Source organism: Cladosporium halotolerans (genome assembly GCF_011745625.1).
Source record: "Cladosporium halotolerans strain TM138-S3 chromosome Unknown Sca1, whole genome shotgun sequence".
In the NCBI taxonomy this organism is placed as follows: Eukaryota; Fungi; Ascomycota; class Dothideomycetes; order Cladosporiales; family Cladosporiaceae; genus Cladosporium; species Cladosporium halotolerans.
Window position 1 is genome coordinate 219,113 of NW_027191452.1, and position 16,968 is coordinate 236,080.

General features: G+C 55.4%; 4 protein-coding genes across 4 annotated transcripts; 2 read left to right on the forward strand and 2 right to left on the reverse strand.

Moving 5' to 3' along the window:
- Positions 1 to 2,901: 2,901 nt before the first annotated feature.
- Positions 2,902 to 5,179, reverse strand: WHR41_00084 (uncharacterized protein). The gene is made up of 3 exons (XM_069368690.1): positions 5,045 to 5,179; positions 3,448 to 4,936; positions 2,902 to 3,387 (listed from the first exon to the last, which is right to left on the reverse strand). The coding sequence occupies exons 1-3, from the start codon at positions 5,093 to 5,095 to the stop codon at positions 3,005 to 3,007; spliced, it is 1,923 nt and encodes a 640-aa protein (XP_069234332.1). The 5' UTR covers positions 5,096 to 5,179; the 3' UTR covers positions 2,902 to 3,004.
- A 613-nt stretch (positions 5,180 to 5,792) lies between these two features.
- WHR41_00085 (uncharacterized protein) lies at positions 5,793 to 6,524 on the reverse strand (the record flags this gene model as incomplete). Its single annotated transcript, XM_069368691.1, has 1 exon — positions 5,793 to 6,524. One exon carries the CDS (start codon positions 6,522 to 6,524, stop codon positions 5,793 to 5,795), a length of 732 nt encoding a protein of 243 aa, XP_069234333.1.
- A 2,880-nt stretch (positions 6,525 to 9,404) lies between these two features.
- Positions 9,405 to 14,454, forward strand: WHR41_00086 (uncharacterized protein). Its single transcript, XM_069368692.1, has 3 exons — positions 9,405 to 10,570; positions 10,623 to 13,633; positions 13,684 to 14,454. Exons 1-3 carry the CDS (start codon positions 9,697 to 9,699, stop codon positions 13,711 to 13,713), a joined length of 3,915 nt encoding a protein of 1,304 aa, XP_069234330.1. The 5' UTR covers positions 9,405 to 9,696; the 3' UTR covers positions 13,714 to 14,454.
- Positions 14,455 to 14,746: 292 nt separating this feature from the next.
- WHR41_00087 (uncharacterized protein) lies at positions 14,747 to 16,915 on the forward strand (the record flags this gene model as incomplete). The annotated part of the gene is made up of 3 exons (XM_069368693.1): positions 14,747 to 15,191; positions 15,260 to 16,757; positions 16,818 to 16,915. Exons 1-3 carry the CDS (start codon positions 15,000 to 15,002, stop codon positions 16,913 to 16,915), a joined length of 1,788 nt encoding a protein of 595 aa, XP_069234331.1. The 5' UTR covers positions 14,747 to 14,999.
- Between the last annotated feature and the right edge of the window lie 53 nt (positions 16,916 to 16,968).

Here is a 16,968-nt window from a genome sequence, read left to right on the forward strand (position 1 = left end):
GGTTGATTTGAGAATAGGGTGCTATGAACCATGTACTTACACTTGATTAACGGGGCACTATTGTGCTCTGCGGCTGTTGACGCGTCTTCATTGGTGCGCTAGGCACAAGCAGGCTCTCCGAATCAAGCGTTAAGGCGCCTCTCTGCGACACATGAGCTACTAGCCTCCCAAAGATTCATAAATCGATTTCGGCCGGAGAAAGACGAGGAAATACGATACAGCACATGTTTGAATGATAAGTGTGGGGTTACCTGCCACTACTCATGCGTCGCCTAGCGACTGGACAAGGACGCTTCAGATGCCAACTGCATGGCAAAGGACTTCAGGCTTTTGACGCGACAGCGCTTCCATAAAAATCTCATCTCTGGCAGCCAACAAGACGTCCGTCGTCATGGAGCTCATTACAGACGAGACTTTGGGCTACTCGAACACGCGGCTGGTTGAAGAACACGCAAACGGGAAGGTCGACGTTATTATTGATGTTACAATTCTTGTCTCTCGTTATCTTACAAATGCTAATTGATCCCCAGTATCTTCTTCAGACTACTCGAGCCCTCCTCAGCATCGGAGCCTTCCAAAGTCCTCCTCCCTTCACTCCCACTCCCGACGCGATCCTGGTGCGACCACGATGTCTTGCCGTCCTTCGACTTCCCTTGGCCAACCCAGCTAGTATGCTGGCTGCGCACGAAAGTATCGACGATGACTTCAGTCTCGTCCTCGGGAGCGTCCGACGGAAAGTTGGCAGCGTACAATGCTTCGCGAGATTGACGGGGCGGCGGGTATCTCTCGCACGTGTGCTTTTCCACCGCTGCAACCGCGACTTTCCCGCCGCAGTTCGAGCACCTGACGGCTTGGACAACAGCGCTCTTGTACGGTTGCTCCGGCGCAGGGGCTGACGGGGCTTCCTGATTCACGCTCGGCCGCTTGCTGATGCGCAAGGGCGCCGGACTCATTCGCGTCGAACTTTCTTGGGAATCTGGGACGGGGTTAGTTCTGGGTATTCCGGTGGATGCTCCGGCCGACTGCTTGGACTTTCTCACCTGCTGCTTAGCCTCGGCCTCCTTGACCCAGGTCTCGTCCATTCCGGCATCGATGATCTGTCCCCAGGTGGTAACAGCGTCAGAAGCAGTGCTGATGACTCTGCGAGGGTTCGGGGCCGGCGCTGGAGCAGTCGACTTAGGCTGTGGCTTGGGCACTGGCTTCCTGGGGATCTTATGCGTCGGGGAAGTGGGAGTTTCTGGGGTTCTCGGCGAAGCCGGAGACTCCTTCTTCGCCTTCCTGACATCTTTCGCCAGAGCAGAGGCTCTGCTAGCGACGGCGAGAGCCTGCGTCGTAGCGAGAGTGTGGTCAGCCTGCCCATATTTCCTGACATTCGCCTGAGCGACTTCGAGACCGACGAGGTCCAGGGGCTCCGGGTCGTCGTTGGGCGTCATACCGCTCCTCCTGAACGAGCCAGGAATCGGGCTGGAGATCTTCGGGCCTGGAGCCTCATCCGGGACCTTCGTAGACGACATCGCGTGCTTGGCCGTAGACGCGGCCCGGATAATGCTGTCGAAGCCTTTGCTCAAGGAGCCGCTGTACTTCCTCTTGTTGCCCGTTTCAGGAGCCCAGGAGACATGCTGGGGCTTCCCGTTGTTGAAAATGCTGCCCGGAGAGAGCGGCCTCGGGGGCAGCGACTCATCTTCGACGTTGTGGCTCTTCTGGGGCGTATGCTTGACCGGATTGTGAGTCTCCTTTGGGCTCTTCGAGCTAGATGGAGAAGACGAGTATCGATTGCCTTCGACGGGCTTGTGCTTGATCGGATTGTGAGTCGAACTCGGGGCCTTTGTGCTCGTCGGCGAAGGCAGGTACGGGTTGCCTTCGACGGGCTTGTAGACGAAGCCAGGACTGGGGATCCCGGTCGTCGGTACAGGCTTGCGTGGGATCTTCTTCTCTGTAGAGGGTGTGTATGGAGTAGAAGGGGGCTGGTACTCTTCTTCAGTGCCAGCCCAGTAGGGCCTCTTCGTCTTCGTCGACTGCTGCGGCGTTGACGGAGGGGTCTCCTGGATGCTGCCCCTCCTCGCCATGTTGGCTTTGCCGTGGCCAGACAAGTTGTTGATTCTGGTTCTGCTTTCTTCTTGTCAAAACAGGTAAATGATACCGGTATCTCTTTGTGTCTCGACGGCAAAATAGATTCGGTGTTGGAAGTGTTACTCGAGAGCCGAAGGCCGGCACCTTGCGGCGACGAGGCTCAGTTTTAGGCTCCATGGTGAAATGGTAGAACACAATGCGGGTGTCCTTTCACATAACACAGTGCTATTGTGTGGAGTTGCCGGGCAGTGAAAGAAAGGTCGGCCGGGGCTCTTTGTGAGTCCCGAGTTTCTTTGTTTTGAAGTGCTGTGTTGCGGTTTTTCGATATCTGCCGTTGCGTGACTCTCGTCAAAGGTAACTGCTGGTGGTGCAGAAGTAGACAGGAATAGGGGCTCCAGGGGTGTGCGTGTCGTGAAGTCAAGGCCGATGCTGCTGTGAAGTCCATGTCTTCTCGTCCGTACCTTTCCCCAGTCAAGAGTATAGCATAGTCTATCATGGTTTTGAGTGACTACCCCTCGAGTGCTCTATGTTTGATTCATTGCCTCCAAGTCGTTGCTTCGGTGTGCATCAAAAAGTGTTCGAGCTGCTGTACCAACAGACTCACGACCCAAGGTATCGCCAGCATTCATACGGCCAACGTCAACGATCGTCGCCCGCCAGATACAACCTTAAAACAATCAAAAGTGCATATCAGCACTAGGTGTCAAGTATGACCATTGACATAATGATGAAAGGGGCGGGTGATGTACCCCAACCCTAACCCTACCTACCCCATTTCGGAGTCGTTTTCTTCTAGGTTCATGATGTCCACACAACAAAGAACAGAACGAGTTGCCGAAAAATGATAATATGTGTCCATAATACATGTATCTCACAGACGCCTCCACCAGTAGAGCCGCATTCTTCCATAATACAAAGTGACTTAGTTCACACCTCATAGTTCCAACGCACCCAACGACGAACCACTTACGCTCCAAACCCCCTCCAAACCAGACGAGCAATTACACGAGCCCATCAGCTCACCGTCCTTATCTCCCTTGCCCGCCGCCAAAATACCAAAACGCAGAATGACTTCCGTGGACGTCACCAGAATGCTGATGATGATCAGCACGATGATGATCCACGTGATGCGGGTCATCTTGACGTCCGCAATTTGGTCTGAGAGGATCTCCGCCAGGTCGAGGAAGACGCGGCAGCGCTCGTTGAGGACCTGGATGCGCGGCTTGATCTCTAGGTACTCGCGCACGCCCTGGTAAAGAGGGTGGAGGGTAGGCTCGGAGTCCCAGAAGAACTTGGGAGTGTCGAGCATGTTGCTTGCTGTGAAGGACATATTGTTAGCGCTGCGGTTAGGAGTACGTGGTAGAATGGGAAACTTACAAAGATTTACATCAACACGGCCTTCAAACAGGCTGCCGACCAATGCAACGACCTCTGCTCGGCTCATACCCAAACGCCCTTCCAGAGCCAGCTGTTTGGGCACGTACTGAGCTTCCGCCATGGTTCGCTGCATTCTCTCCTCGAAGAAGCTGAGTTTCGTGCTCTGTCCGATGGCGTGGCTCATTGCTAGCTTGATCATGTGGTCGCTCGTCCGTAATGTGATCATATCGTTGTAAATGCGGGCCTTCTCAATCCCCTCGTCGTATTCGAAATGGAATTCCTCCGTTTCGAAGTCGCTCTCATCCAAAGGTCGGGTGAGCAGAGGTACAGCGGCAGCAGCGGAGAGCTGCATTGAAGCCTTTTGTGAAAGCTGCCTTGAGTGTGAGGGGGTGAGTGTGGGGACGGCGGAAGAGAACGTGAGGTCGGCGAGGAGGTCCTTCTCCTGATTGGATGTGAAGTTCCAGAAGACAGCAACACCATAACTGAAGATGAAAAGCTCGGCGACCGTATGCGCATCTGGGGATATTGCGTGGCCTGATGATGGGAAAGACATTCCTGATGAACCAGTGCTGTGTGTGCTTTCCCGTCTAAGCTCGCCATTTGTCCGATTCTGTTCTGGCGAATCGTGGTTCGTCTCGTGGAAATGGCTTTCTCGTTGCTCCCGCTCCTCTTCGTCCAGATTCTGCTGATGCGCGGCCTGCTGTTCCTGCATCATTGTGTTGTACGTCTCGTTGCCGACAACCGAATACTCGTCGCTCTCATCCCGCCAACCTTCACGGTACTCTCGCCTCTCATTAGCCTCGATCTGTTCGTCCAGTATGCTTCTCCCACCAGGATTCTTCACAACTGGCGAACTTCGGACTCTATACCCGTCGCTGCCGCCAAGCAAAGGAAGTTGGTAGACACAGTACAGGCAATCATCGTACAGCTTCGTCTTGGCTCCGTGCTGGTCTTTCACAAATGTCGCCATCGACCTGAGCTTGTAACTTTGCGCCGTGCAGTAAGCCGTAACCCGCGCCAGCTGTGCTTCCGCTGTCCTCTGACTCTTTGGTAATCGCTCCGCACGGCTCTTGCCAGACTTCCTCGCCCTCCTGATCTTCAGCTCCTCGTCATCTGGCGGCCTAGCGTCCTCCTCGTCATCCTCGTCTCCGTCCGACTGATCCTCTTCTTCCGTAGTCTCCGGCAGCAAAACCAGTTTCTCGCTGACCTTACTGCTCCTCGTCGGTATGTGCGGAGCGCTGACAGGAGTTCCTCTCGGCGTCAACGTCGCATTCTCCGGCAGCCGGCCGCCCAGCTTGGGATTCAAAGGGTGCCGGCCTGAAGGTGTCCGGGTGTGATTCGAGGGGCGCGCGCCGGGTGGTGCTCGGCGCTGTGCGGACGGAATCTCCGAGGCATACTGTAGGACGTTGTCGACACTGATGATGCGGGTGTTCTGGCGCTGCGGCGAGGGCCGGTTGGGCGCGCGAGGCTCGTCGCGGGAGTCGGTGACCTATACACAGCCATATTGTCAACCATGAACGGCGGAAAAGACAGGCTGCTCGTTGTGCAGTGACGGGAACGGTCGGGGTTGAGAGAGTGCAGCGGTGACGTGACTTACGAGTACGGTCGGGCCGCGTTTTGGGCCGCCGCGTGGTGGTGCGACTGACATTGTCGCTTTATCGGCGAGAGGCTGAGGAGGTTTATGAACACCTCTCTGGGTGTGGAAGAGGTAGCTGACTTCGTGGTCGGCGCTTGCTGAGTCTCAATCGTCTCTAGACTTGCAGAAGCCCTTGAAGCTCTAGCGTCAATGCAAGCCCAGTGCACGTGGAGCTCGCTTCCCCGGAGACGTCACCATGCATTTCAAGACGATGCGCCTAGTCCGCAGTAGTGTACATTTCTAGAAGGACCACACAAAGTCCGCAGTAGTGTACATTTCTAGAAGGACCACACAAAGGCAATGTTGGGGCTTTCTGTTGCTTATTCTATGTTTTGAGATGTTTGTACATTTATCTAGGCCTCTATCGCATTTGATTTGAGGCGATTGGATCCAGAGTCAGCGCCATGTAGATGCTAGATATGCCACAGACTTCCGGATGCATGGAGGGCAGTTGAGAACAATGAAAACACAAAGGTTCAACGCACGTAAATGATTCTCGGTTGGGCATATTATCATTACAAAGTATCTTCACAGTGTACTGGTTACAATGTGGCAGGTGTGATCAAAAAGCCGTGTTACAACCACCCGCCAACTGAGGCTCCTCCCAATTAAGTGTGCTGTTGTTCAAAGAACGATTTGAGGGATCGTGAAAGAACCACGTGCAAGATTTGTTTATTGAAATGTCGCAGCTCCTTTTCGATGACTCCTCTTACAAAGCCGCAACAATGGCGCCAAGTCCCATCACAAGACCGGCGCTGCCAACCCAGGCCTGGGCGGTGCCGGCCGCATTGCTTCCACTGATGGGAGCACTGGGATTCGCGCTCGCTGTCGCGTTGGAAATGGTGCCATTGCTAGGGCGTCCGCCAGTGGTTGTTCCGTTGGATGCAGCACCGGCAGCGGCGGTGGTCTGCGCAATGAGTGTGCTGCTCTCCGAAGTGAGCGGGCTGGAGGCAGGGGAAGACGTGATTCCAGCCTCAGATGTAGCGGTAGAGGCCGGAATAGGGCCAGTGGCAGATCCAAGAGTCGTGTAAAGGTCCCAGCTGGAGATGGCAGTGTCTGACTCTAGCGCGCTCCAGTCGAAGCTGCTGGATGTGGTAACGTCCTCGGAGCTCGAGTCTGCTGACTCGGCAGTACTTTGCGCAGCGGCAGTTGTCGCAGGAGCTGAGGTTGCGGCGGCCTGGTATCCAGGGAGGAAGCTCGGGGAGTAAGTCTCTGTACCCGAATACTGTGGGCAGCCAGGTACAGTGGTTTTAGGCGGCGCACGCCCACCGCCGCAGTCCAGGAACTCGCAGAGCTCACCGGTGCCTGGGACGTACCATGCCAGAGAAGCACCGGCGGGACTGGAGACATCGGTGCTTGTGCAGCCTTCGAGGTCGGTACGAGCTGATGCGTAAATTGCGAAAGTGGCCGTGGCCAGGATGGTGTTGGTAGATGCACGCATGGTGGGTGTTGGGAACGGCTTTGTTTGAAAGAGATCTTGCAGACGCGGTACGTTTGATTATTGCCTTGTAGGTCAAATGGATGAGAATGGGCGGCGAATACGGAAGGGAACACCTGCAGAGGAAACTTTATAGTTATGCAGCCCGTCAGGTCTGACTCCAGGCACCAGCTAGAGTTCGTAGGATTCAAGGAGTAGTTTCACAACAAGACGGCAGAGTGGTTCAAAATAGCATGGCCAGAACGCCACAGCCGCGTTAGCGCAGGCGAGTGAGCTGCCGATTTGCCCTGGACTAGGACTCCAGCCGCGGCATCCCCAATCTCCGCATAGCCTCTCCGCCAAATCTGTTTGTGCCGCAAGACAAACAGTCATCCCGAGAATGCCTCCTGTGCTCAGTGGCGAGTGTTGGGTCCCTTGCCTCCCAACGAGCTCTCGTTGACATGTGCCGGGTTCCGGCTTGCCTTCGGTCACGCTTCTGGAAGAGGCCAAAGGGCACACACCACCGCGCGAGACAGCGGGACATCGGGATGGATCCAAGATGTGTTCAACATTCGCCAAATGATACTGCTGTCGACGGTCGGAGAGCAACTTCCACTGCTCACGCGATTGGACGGAGAAGGGGCCGCAAATCGGAAGATACGAAACTCATCAGCCATAAGTTGACGGACTGACGAAGACGTTCAATTGCTACGCGTTTCACGCTTCGGGACCCCATAGTAACCGCATAGTGCCATGTCGACAGCCTGAGGTTGAATACCGATACAGCGACTCTTGTCGCACCGGAGACAATCTCCACCAATCTTTCGAATGCAAGAACCTGACGCTGCTACCGGTTCTCCAAGAAAGCTATAGGACAAAGGCTCTGCGAAGAGATAGATCAGGTTTGCAATTCAAAGCCGAAGGAAGCAGCCTAGGTACTGCATTTTGTGGGCAAGGGAAAAGTTTGATATTTCATGGTTAAAGAGTCTCAGCCCTACGAGCAACTACTGACGTACTATGAAAGCATTTATCCTTGCATATGACGGGTATGTAGAAGTACCTCTGGGCGCTTGGTGGGATGGAAGTTACCTGACAGAATCCAGCCAAATAGCCTGTGCTGGCTAATTCTACATGAAAGGAGCTACTGCATCTGCCGATATCCATCAGCGCGCACGGCAATAGCGGTGCCCTATCTTCGGCGGCATTTTTAGATCTTTGGCTGGCACTTGACCGCATCGAGAATTTGTAAAAGCACAGGCGCGAAGAAGCACCGCGGCGCTGAGGCCAATAGAGCCATCAGGCTCTGCGTTCGGCTTGGCTCGACGTGCAACCGCCATTGTTTATTCGAAACTTTGAGGTCGATAAGAATCTGAAATCAAGTGAATCCCTCCAAATCTCTCAGATTAACCTAGCTAGGAAAAAGAGAACTTGGTAATGTGCTCTTTCTCTCTGGATTATGAAGACGACATGTTTCTCGGAGAGTAGAACAAATTGAACTAGAGGCACGTGATATGCCCACAGCGCCCACAAACTTTCTGATGCCAGGTGCCGCCCTGCATGCGATCCCCACACTGAGAAAGGAATGTGGGGTGGCCTCGTGATGTTCAAAGACGAGCTACGTAGCTATGTACGGTACCTAGGAGTCGGCTTCGAGTCCGAAGGCCGGCAGCTATGGACGCAGACATGCCTCAGGGGTGGAATGGCCGATCTGCAGTTTCACTATCAACGGCTTCTGTACGGTGAAAGGTGCTTGGGAGATGAAGCGCTACACCTACGTGGAGATTGCTGACTGGCTCAAGGGAGATTGCTGTCGCGGAGACGGCACGCTACGAGCAGAGCAGCACACATCCCCTGTCAGCCAACCACGCCTGCGCGATGCGGTCACGTATGTACAGTTCCCTGACTGTCAAGCTGGGCGGTCGGGATCCCCAGTCACACATGGTCGAATAACGGCGGACGTTCTTGGGAGAAGATCGCCAGCAAGGGTAGACTGCTGGCTCACCGTCTGGTGACAAGGCTACAGGTGCCGACGGCAGCGGTGGCAGAAGCGTTTGTTGTAGCGCTGAAGACGCATGACGATGCGGCTGTCGGCTGGCACGCGGACCATTGCAGACGGTGTGCCACGCTGATACGGCTGCGGAACAGCCTTTGGTAGCGAGTGTGAGCGATTGGAACCCCCTGCCTACGAGACCGCCTCACCCTATGCACCTGCTCAAATAGGAGTGGTGGAAGTATGCAGAGCGAGCGAGCCGCTGGGCACGGCATGACGGAACCGCAGGCGAGAGGGCGGGCGGCCGGCGATACTCGCGCGAGTCGCTTCGTACAGGCGCGGCCGCCCACCGCGCTCTCGTGGTGTTCGGCAGGCTGGCGCCCACTGTCGTATAGCGCGGCCATTAAGTATTGGCTCCAACTCTGCTATCCACATGCCGTGCTTCGGCGCGATTCTATTCATGCAGAGCGTGCGGCTCGGTGCGCAACAGCCGACGATCGAGGAGGCGCCATCGCGAGTCGCTCCTGTTGCTGGCACAGCGCTGTACGCGCACGCATGGCGTGGTGGCCGGCGGCTCTTTCGCCTCTGCCTTGCACCTGTAGGCCCTGCACATATGACCGCGCACGTGAGCGATGAGTTGCCTTTCCGTCTGCCTTGCCACCGCGGTGTCTTTTCTCGCCACCCTCGCTACGCAGGCCGGGGGAAACACGGCGCGCTCGGGGCTGTCAGACTGCCACCCTTGTCCGCGCATGGATGCCTTAGCCCACCGCCGCTAGCGCCCCAAGTGCCAACCCAACTCGCGCGTGCAGGCAGACCCTGTGTTCACGCCGGGCCTCTCCACCCGAGAGCCCTCCTGCTAGCATCCGGGATCGAGCGCGTGCAATCTCATCTCCCTGCGCTCGCCTGCACACCACACCACCACCCTCGCGCCCTCGGATCCCTCGCACCCCCGTCCACCTCACGTCACGCCCACTTCCTCCTGCGACATCGCCGCTGCCTCCTCCCTACCCCCCTTTTGGACACACTACCAGTTTATGCGACCCGCGCAGCCAGCGCAACACGTGGCCGGGCAATAGCTCACGGCCACACACAACGACCCTGGCCAAACGCTCCGCCTCTGCGTGGTCGGGCAGCGCAGTAAACCACGTCGTCAAGCGCAGATGCACCTCTGAAGACCTCACCTCCTCCTTCCTGCGCCTCCCCGCCATGCCCAACGAGGAGACCTCGGCCGCCGTCGCCAGGATCCTCTCCAACTTTGCAAAAGAGTACTCGCCGCTCAGCGATGGCTCGTTCCCGGCCTCCGCCATTGCAAATGGCCTCAAAGCCACCAGAATCACGCTGCCCGGAGAGGAGACGGTGGAGAAGAAGACTTTGGAACGAGAGTTGACGAATCTTTCCGCAAGAATACAAGTGTTAGAAGCGAGAGCGAGCAACGGCACCGGCTCACTTCCAGTGACGCCGAACGAGCCAATCTCGACAGCATTCGGAAGCGACCCTCCTAATCCGCCGCGCTACCAAGGATTGTCAAATCGTCAGCGGTCGCAGTCCTGGGTTAACAGCCTCCTGGCCAAGAGCAACGATGGAGAGGAGCACCAGCCTCGACAGCTCACTGAAGAGCAACTCACGTTTTTGAGGGAGCATGTCGAGAGACAAGCAGAAGAGATTAAGAGTCAAAGGGATTTTATCGATGGTATCAAATCGCAGTTGAACCACCAGCAAGCTGCCACGAAAGCGGTGCTTGACGGCTACGGCAGCTCGACATCTATCGAACAACTCAAGCGTGAGATCGAGAAGAATGCACAGATCAACGCAACGTACCAAAAGGTGTTGAAGGAGATCGGAACAATTATCACAGCTGTGGCAAACGGAGATCTCAGCAAAAAGGTGCTCATTCACGCCATGGAGAAGGATCCCGAAATTGCTAAGTTCAAGCACACGATCAACACCATGGTGGATCAACTGCAAGAATTCGCCGGACAAGTCACTCATCTCGCGAAAGAGGTCGGTACTGAGGGTCGTCTTGGAGGTCAGGCGATAGTGCCTGGTGTCGATGGCATCTGGGCCGAGCTTACTCGAAACGGTGGGTTTTGAAGTGTGATGCACTCTATGCCAGGATAGCTAATACTTCACAGTCAACGTCATGGCCGGAAATCTGACCGATCAAGTTAGAGAAATCGCGGTTGTCACTACCGCGGTCGCTCAGGGTGACCTGAGTCGCAAGATCGAGCGCCCCGCGCGAGGCGAGATTCTCCAACTCCAACAGACCATCAACACAATGGTGGACCAGCTTCGGACATTTGCTACCGAGGTCACCCGTGTATCTCGCGATGTCGGCACTGAAGGTGTCCTCGGCGGACAGGCTCAGATCGAAGGCGTTCGAGGAATGTGGAAAGATCTCACGGAAAATGTGAACGCAATGGCCAACAACCTCACGGCCCAAGTGCGTGATATTGCCGATGTGACCACAGCTGTTGCCAAGGGTGACCTCACACAAAAAGTCAAAGCGCAATGCAGAGGTGAGATCTTGGAGCTGAAGAGCACCATAAACGCCATGGTGGACCAATTGCGGCAATTCGCCCAAGAAGTCACCAAGATAGCGCGTGAAGTCGGTACAGAGGGCCGCTTGGGCGGTCAGGCGACGATTCACGGTGTTGAGGGTACTTGGAAAGATCTCACCGAGAACGTCAACGGCATGGCCATGAACCTCACAACTCAGGTCCGCGAGATTGCTGAAGTTACCACAGCCGTCGCGAACGGTGATCTTAGCAAGAAGGTGCAGGCGGAAGTCAAGGGCGAGATTTTGGCTTTGAAGATCACCATCAATACCATGGTTGACCGCCTGAGTACGTTCGCATTCGAAGTCAGCAAGGTCGCCAGAGAAGTCGGAACCGAAGGAACCCTTGGTGGACAGGCACAAGTCGAGAATGTGGAGGGCAAATGGAAGGATCTCACCGACAATGTCAACACAATGGCCGGAAACCTTACCAACCAGGTGCGCAGCATTTCGGACGTCACACAAGCCATTGCGCGTGGTGACATGACACGGAGTATCGACGTGCACGCGCAGGGAGAAATTCAGACCCTCAAGGATACAATCAACGACATGGTTACTCGACTGGACGCCTGGTCACTCGCTGTCAAGCGCGTTGCCCGCGACGTCGGTGTTGACGGCAAAATGGGCGGTCAAGCCGAAGTTGAGGGAATCACTGGACGCTGGAAGGAGATCACAGCCGACGTCAACACCATGGCTCAGAACTTGACGTCGCAGGTGCGCGCTTTCGGCGACATTTCAAACGCAGCCATGAAGGGCAACTTCTCCAAGACCATCACCGTCGAAGCTTCTGGCGAGATGAACGAGCTCAAGAACAAGATCAACAAAATGGTTTCCAGCTTGCGGGAGTCCATCCAGCGGAACAACCAGCAGCGTGAAGCCGCTGAACTTGCGAACAAGACGAAGTCCGAATTCCTCGCCAACATGTCTCACGAAATTCGAACTCCAATGAACGGTATCATTGGTATGACCCAGCTCACTTTGGACACCGAGCTCGAGCAAAACCAGAGAGACATGCTCAATATTGTGTTCTCCCTGGCCAACAGTCTTCTGACGATCATCGATGATATTCTGGACATTTCCAAGATCGAAGCCAACCGCATGATTTTGGAAGAAGAGCCATTCTCCCTGAGAAGCCAAGTCTTCAACAGTCTGAAGTCTCTGGCCGTCCGCGCGAACGAGAAGGACATCAGTCTCGTGTATGACGTGGACAGCTCCGTACCCGACTTCATCGTTGGTGACTCGTTCAGACTAAGGCAGATCATTCTGAACTTGGCAGGCAATGCCATCAAGTTCACTGAGCACGGTGAAGTGCGCGTCAAGATTGGAGCCGACAACAGCGTTGCTTGCGCAGAAGATGAAGTCGTTGTCAAGTTTGCCGTGTCCGATACGGGTATTGGTATCCACAGCAACAAGCTTGATTTGATTTTCGATACCTTCCAGCAAGCCGATGGCTCAACGACCCGCAAATTCGGTGGTACTGGTCTTGGACTGTCTATCTCGAGACGACTGGTCACTCTCATGCGAGGAAAGATGTGGGTCGAGTCTAGCTTCGGCGCTGGCAGCACTTTCTTCTTCACGACAGTTGTTAAAATCGGGCCGACTGACCTCACCCGAATCAAGCCGCAGTTACAGCAATACAGGCAGCACCAAGTGTTGTTCATCGACAGTGGTCACACCGGCTGTGTCGATCAGATTGCCGCAGCCATTCGCGAGCTTAATCTGGTGCCAACGGTTGTGAGCAACGGAACAGCTGGATGGCCGGAGCTTGGCAAGGCTGACGCCTACGACTGCATCATTGTCGATGATGGTGAGACTGCTCAAAGGCTCCGTAACACCGAGCGCTTTAAGTACATTCCGATCGTCATGCTCGCGCCATCAATTTCGGTCAGTTTCAAGAATGCGCTGGAGAACGGCATTGCTAGCTACATGACTACACCATGCCTTCCGGTCGACCTCGGAAATGCTCTCATCCCGGCGCTTGAAGGCAGAGCTGCTCCAAGCTCTCTGGACCACTCTAGGTCTTTCGACATCCTTTTGGCGGAGGACAACGCCGTCAACCAGAAACTCGCTGTTAAGATACTGACCAAACACAACCACAAAGTCACAGTGGCCAACAATGGTCTGGAAGCCCTGGAGGCCATCAAGAAGAAGCGTTTCGATGTCGTGCTCATGGATGTTCAAATGCCTATCATGGGCGGTTTCGAAGCCACATCCAAGATCCGAGAGTACGAAGCTTCAAACGCTCTCTCGCGCTCTCCCATCATTGCGCTCACGGCGCACGCCATGTTGGGAGATCGCGAAAAATGCATTCAGGCACAAATGGACGAGTACTTGAGCAAGCCGCTGAAGCCAAACCAGCTCATCCAGACACTCCTGAAATGTGCTACGTTAGGCGGTGTGTTGCTTGAAAGAAAAAACGATGGCCGCGGCCGGATTCGAGAAGAAGGGGCTGATGAAAGCCCAGATGCTAGCAGGGCGCAAACACCTCGCCGACCAGGTCTGGTCGACCGCGGCTTCACCGACGCAGGACCCGTAGGGGCAGCGTCTCCAAGTCCCGAGACCGCGGATCAGGACGATCCGATCCAGAGGGTGGGTTTCATGAGTGCGCACAAGGACAGATGATTGCTGACACTGAGTAGGAGCTCTTGATGCGATCCAACAGCAGCTAAGCGCTGATGTTGCTTCGGCATTACCGTCTGATTACCAACACCGACTTCTCTTACCAGCATAATCATCGCACGGCGCATTACGACTTCTCCTGAGTATCTCGTGAGGCGAGCATCTCAGCCCTCACTTTTCGACCGCAATTCTTTCCGTAACCTCTTTGGTTTACTATAGTAAAGCTCAGGAGCCCGGCGTTATTGTTCCATTTGCAAGCATCCAATCCTATCGCATTCGCTTCGACTACTGTTCCTGAGAACATACATCAAGCTTCACCGCACATTTCTTTGCGCACACGCACGCCCTTCGGAGTCATCAGCGAGTTCTTCGGGAATTCTGCCTTCTGTCTATTTTCAAAGATGAGGAGGAGGGAGCGTCGGCGGTTGGCATTTGTCCATTTTTCTGTCTTGTCTTTTATTGCTAAACTTATGGAGCAGTCAATAGGGGAAACGGAGGAGCGAGAACTTGATCGACCTTTTGTTTTTGGCAGCGTTTATCGTTTCGCGCGGTTGCACTGGTACGGGAAAATATGTCATTCCGTTTGACTCATCAATCTTTAGCGGCGCTCCTGTTACTGACGCAAAGGAGAAGGGGAGGAGAAGAGAGGAGACGGAAGGTTTGGAATTGGATATTGCTACCTCACCTTACATCCCGAGGTAGCGGCACTTTACGATATCTACTGTACCTGAGATCAGCCTGGGCTCTGTATAGGCCTGACATCAGTATCGTCTTGTCATCTATCACCCTCATCACGTCTTCGCCAGCTCGTATGTGTTTGGATTGACATCTCACACTCGTGGAGGGCACATGCGAAAGCTGTTCGAAGTTACAAAGTCACCACAAGCAAACATCGTATCTCAAACGACCAAACAGCAATCACTATCACATCCCGCCCATCGCAAGCTTTACAAACCACGGTACGTGACACAGAACCCCAGTCGTGCTCCTCAACCCTGCGGGCTGCTGACTACAAGCGCAGGGCCAAGCCACCCCAGTTCGGCGACGGCGGGGCCCTCGCCTCCGCTCGATGCGTGCGTGATCACTAATCACTGGCTCCGCGGTTGTAACACCACCCCAGCCTGCTCCTTCCATGGCGCCACAACACGGCCGTATTAACTATTCACCCACCTGCTGACACAGCTGCCTTATGGCGCGACTTGCGGCTCTAGCTGCTTAGTGTGCGGGATCTTGTTTATTAGCTGCCGTGGGCGCCTGGTCGTCGCGAAGCTGGGCGAGAGCTTACACTTTAGCTACGGGTGTTTTATTGATCAGACACGATTCTTGTAAGACAAGTATGGGCTCATTGGCCGTTGAGAGTCTTCCAGACGCCGCTCTAGCTTCAGGTTTCAATATGGAGAAACCCGCACCCGCCAAAAGAGCCTCTCGCAAGCGCAAGCGCAGCGATGCCGTTTCAGAGGACAGCGATGAGAGCGCGAAGAGGCGAGGGAGGCCCAGGACTGAGAAAGCTGACGAGTCGGCGCAAGACGTAAGTATCGTACTTCACACCTGCATTCTATAACTTTCGGCATCGTTCAACATTGACATTCTTGCTAGCGTCGACGGACGCAAATCCGCTTGGCCCAAAGAGCATATCGGCAAAGGAAAGAAACTACGCTGGATGACTTGCGCAAGCGTGTCTCCGATCTCACCAGTACCATTGAATGTATGAATAAGGCTTTCGGTGACTTCAGGGACCGTCTGGTTTCAACAGGTTTGACGGAGGGCCAGCTCGATGACATGTCGGAGATCGCGACGCAGTTCGTCGGCTTCATGCAGACTGTTCGAAGGCCTGGTGAGACTAAATATGGAGAAGAGGTGGCCCCTGTACCTCCAGTCGAGGAGATCGGGCGGCCCGTAGACCAAAGCCAGGAGGAACTTTCCCTCGTGCCCAATGCGAAGAATGTGGCGTCTTGGATGGACCAGGCAGCTCTCGGCCACGAGGGTAGACGAAATCAGCGGCCAGACATCGGCATGGGCTACACGATGTATATGCCGAACGTCTTCGACGAGCTGGTGGACAATTTCAACGTCCCTGCAATGGCCCAGTCAATGACACAGCCAACGGCAAAACCGCCAATCGCAAATCCATTCGACAACACCGGTATCAACGGCCTCACCCAGCCCACCATCTCTCTGGACAGCGAGCTCGCCGCTCCCAAAACCTACAGTTTCCAAGAAACAACCCTGGCCCGCCGCCTCCACCGCGCCTGCCTAGAGTCCGCCTACCACCTCCTGCTCGACCCCGGGCGACGGCCTCACACCTATGAGCGCGTTTTCAAGCTCTCACTGTTGAGTCGAGACCGCACCCGAATGGCTGCGTACATCAAACGCATCCTCAACCGCGGGCTCGACGAGCCACTGGACCTCTGGGAGGCGCCTCTGCTCCACATCGGCGGCTGCGGCACGCACTACCCGCGGCGCGAACCCACTGGCCAACCGCTGCCCGCGCGCAAGCAAGTCTGCCATCTGGGCATGATCGGCCCACAGATGCTGAACCTGCTGGAGAACGTGGTGCAGGCGCGGCCGGCGGTCGACATCAGCGTGGAGATCGCGGGCTTCGAGGGCGAGTGGTTCGACCCGTATGACATCGAGGGCTACCTCGCCGCCAAGGGCATCCACATCGACCCGACAATGTCCTTCGTCGAGGCCGAGGTCACAGAGACGCCGGAAGACGGCAGTCGGGTCTCGGCGGATTCGTCCACGCGCACTTCGACTGTGCCCGGGAGCAGGACGAGCACGTCGCCGTGGGACCACGAGCAACGATCGGAGCTGCGAGAGTTCGAAGCTGATCTCAACAGGTGGGATGAGGTGGGCAACGTGCAAGTGAGCGGGCTCAGCAACGTCGGCTACTCGGACGCTATGACGGGCTCATGGATGAATTTCCAGCAGGTTGATCAGACTGGTGGGAAGGACACCTCTATGAACATGCCCTTCTCGCAGGCGGAGACGAGCGTCTTGGGTCCGAACTTTGGAGATCTTGGGCGAATCTCTGCGCCTTGGCCGGAGCCTCAAAAGAAGGTCGTGATCATTGATGTCGCCAAATTCGTGAAAGGTGAGCATACTCCAGCATCGACGGCCCAAAGTTCATGCACAGCTAACGACGTTTGCGCAGTCCTCACCGTGACCGGCGTGTGCCTGGGTCGAACACCAGGGTTCAAACGGAAGGATGTAGACCGTGCGCTTGCGATATCTTCTTTCGATGCATTTTGAGGAGTTTCATGCCAGGAGTCGGCTTTGCCGGCCTTAATGATAGTTTCGGCCTG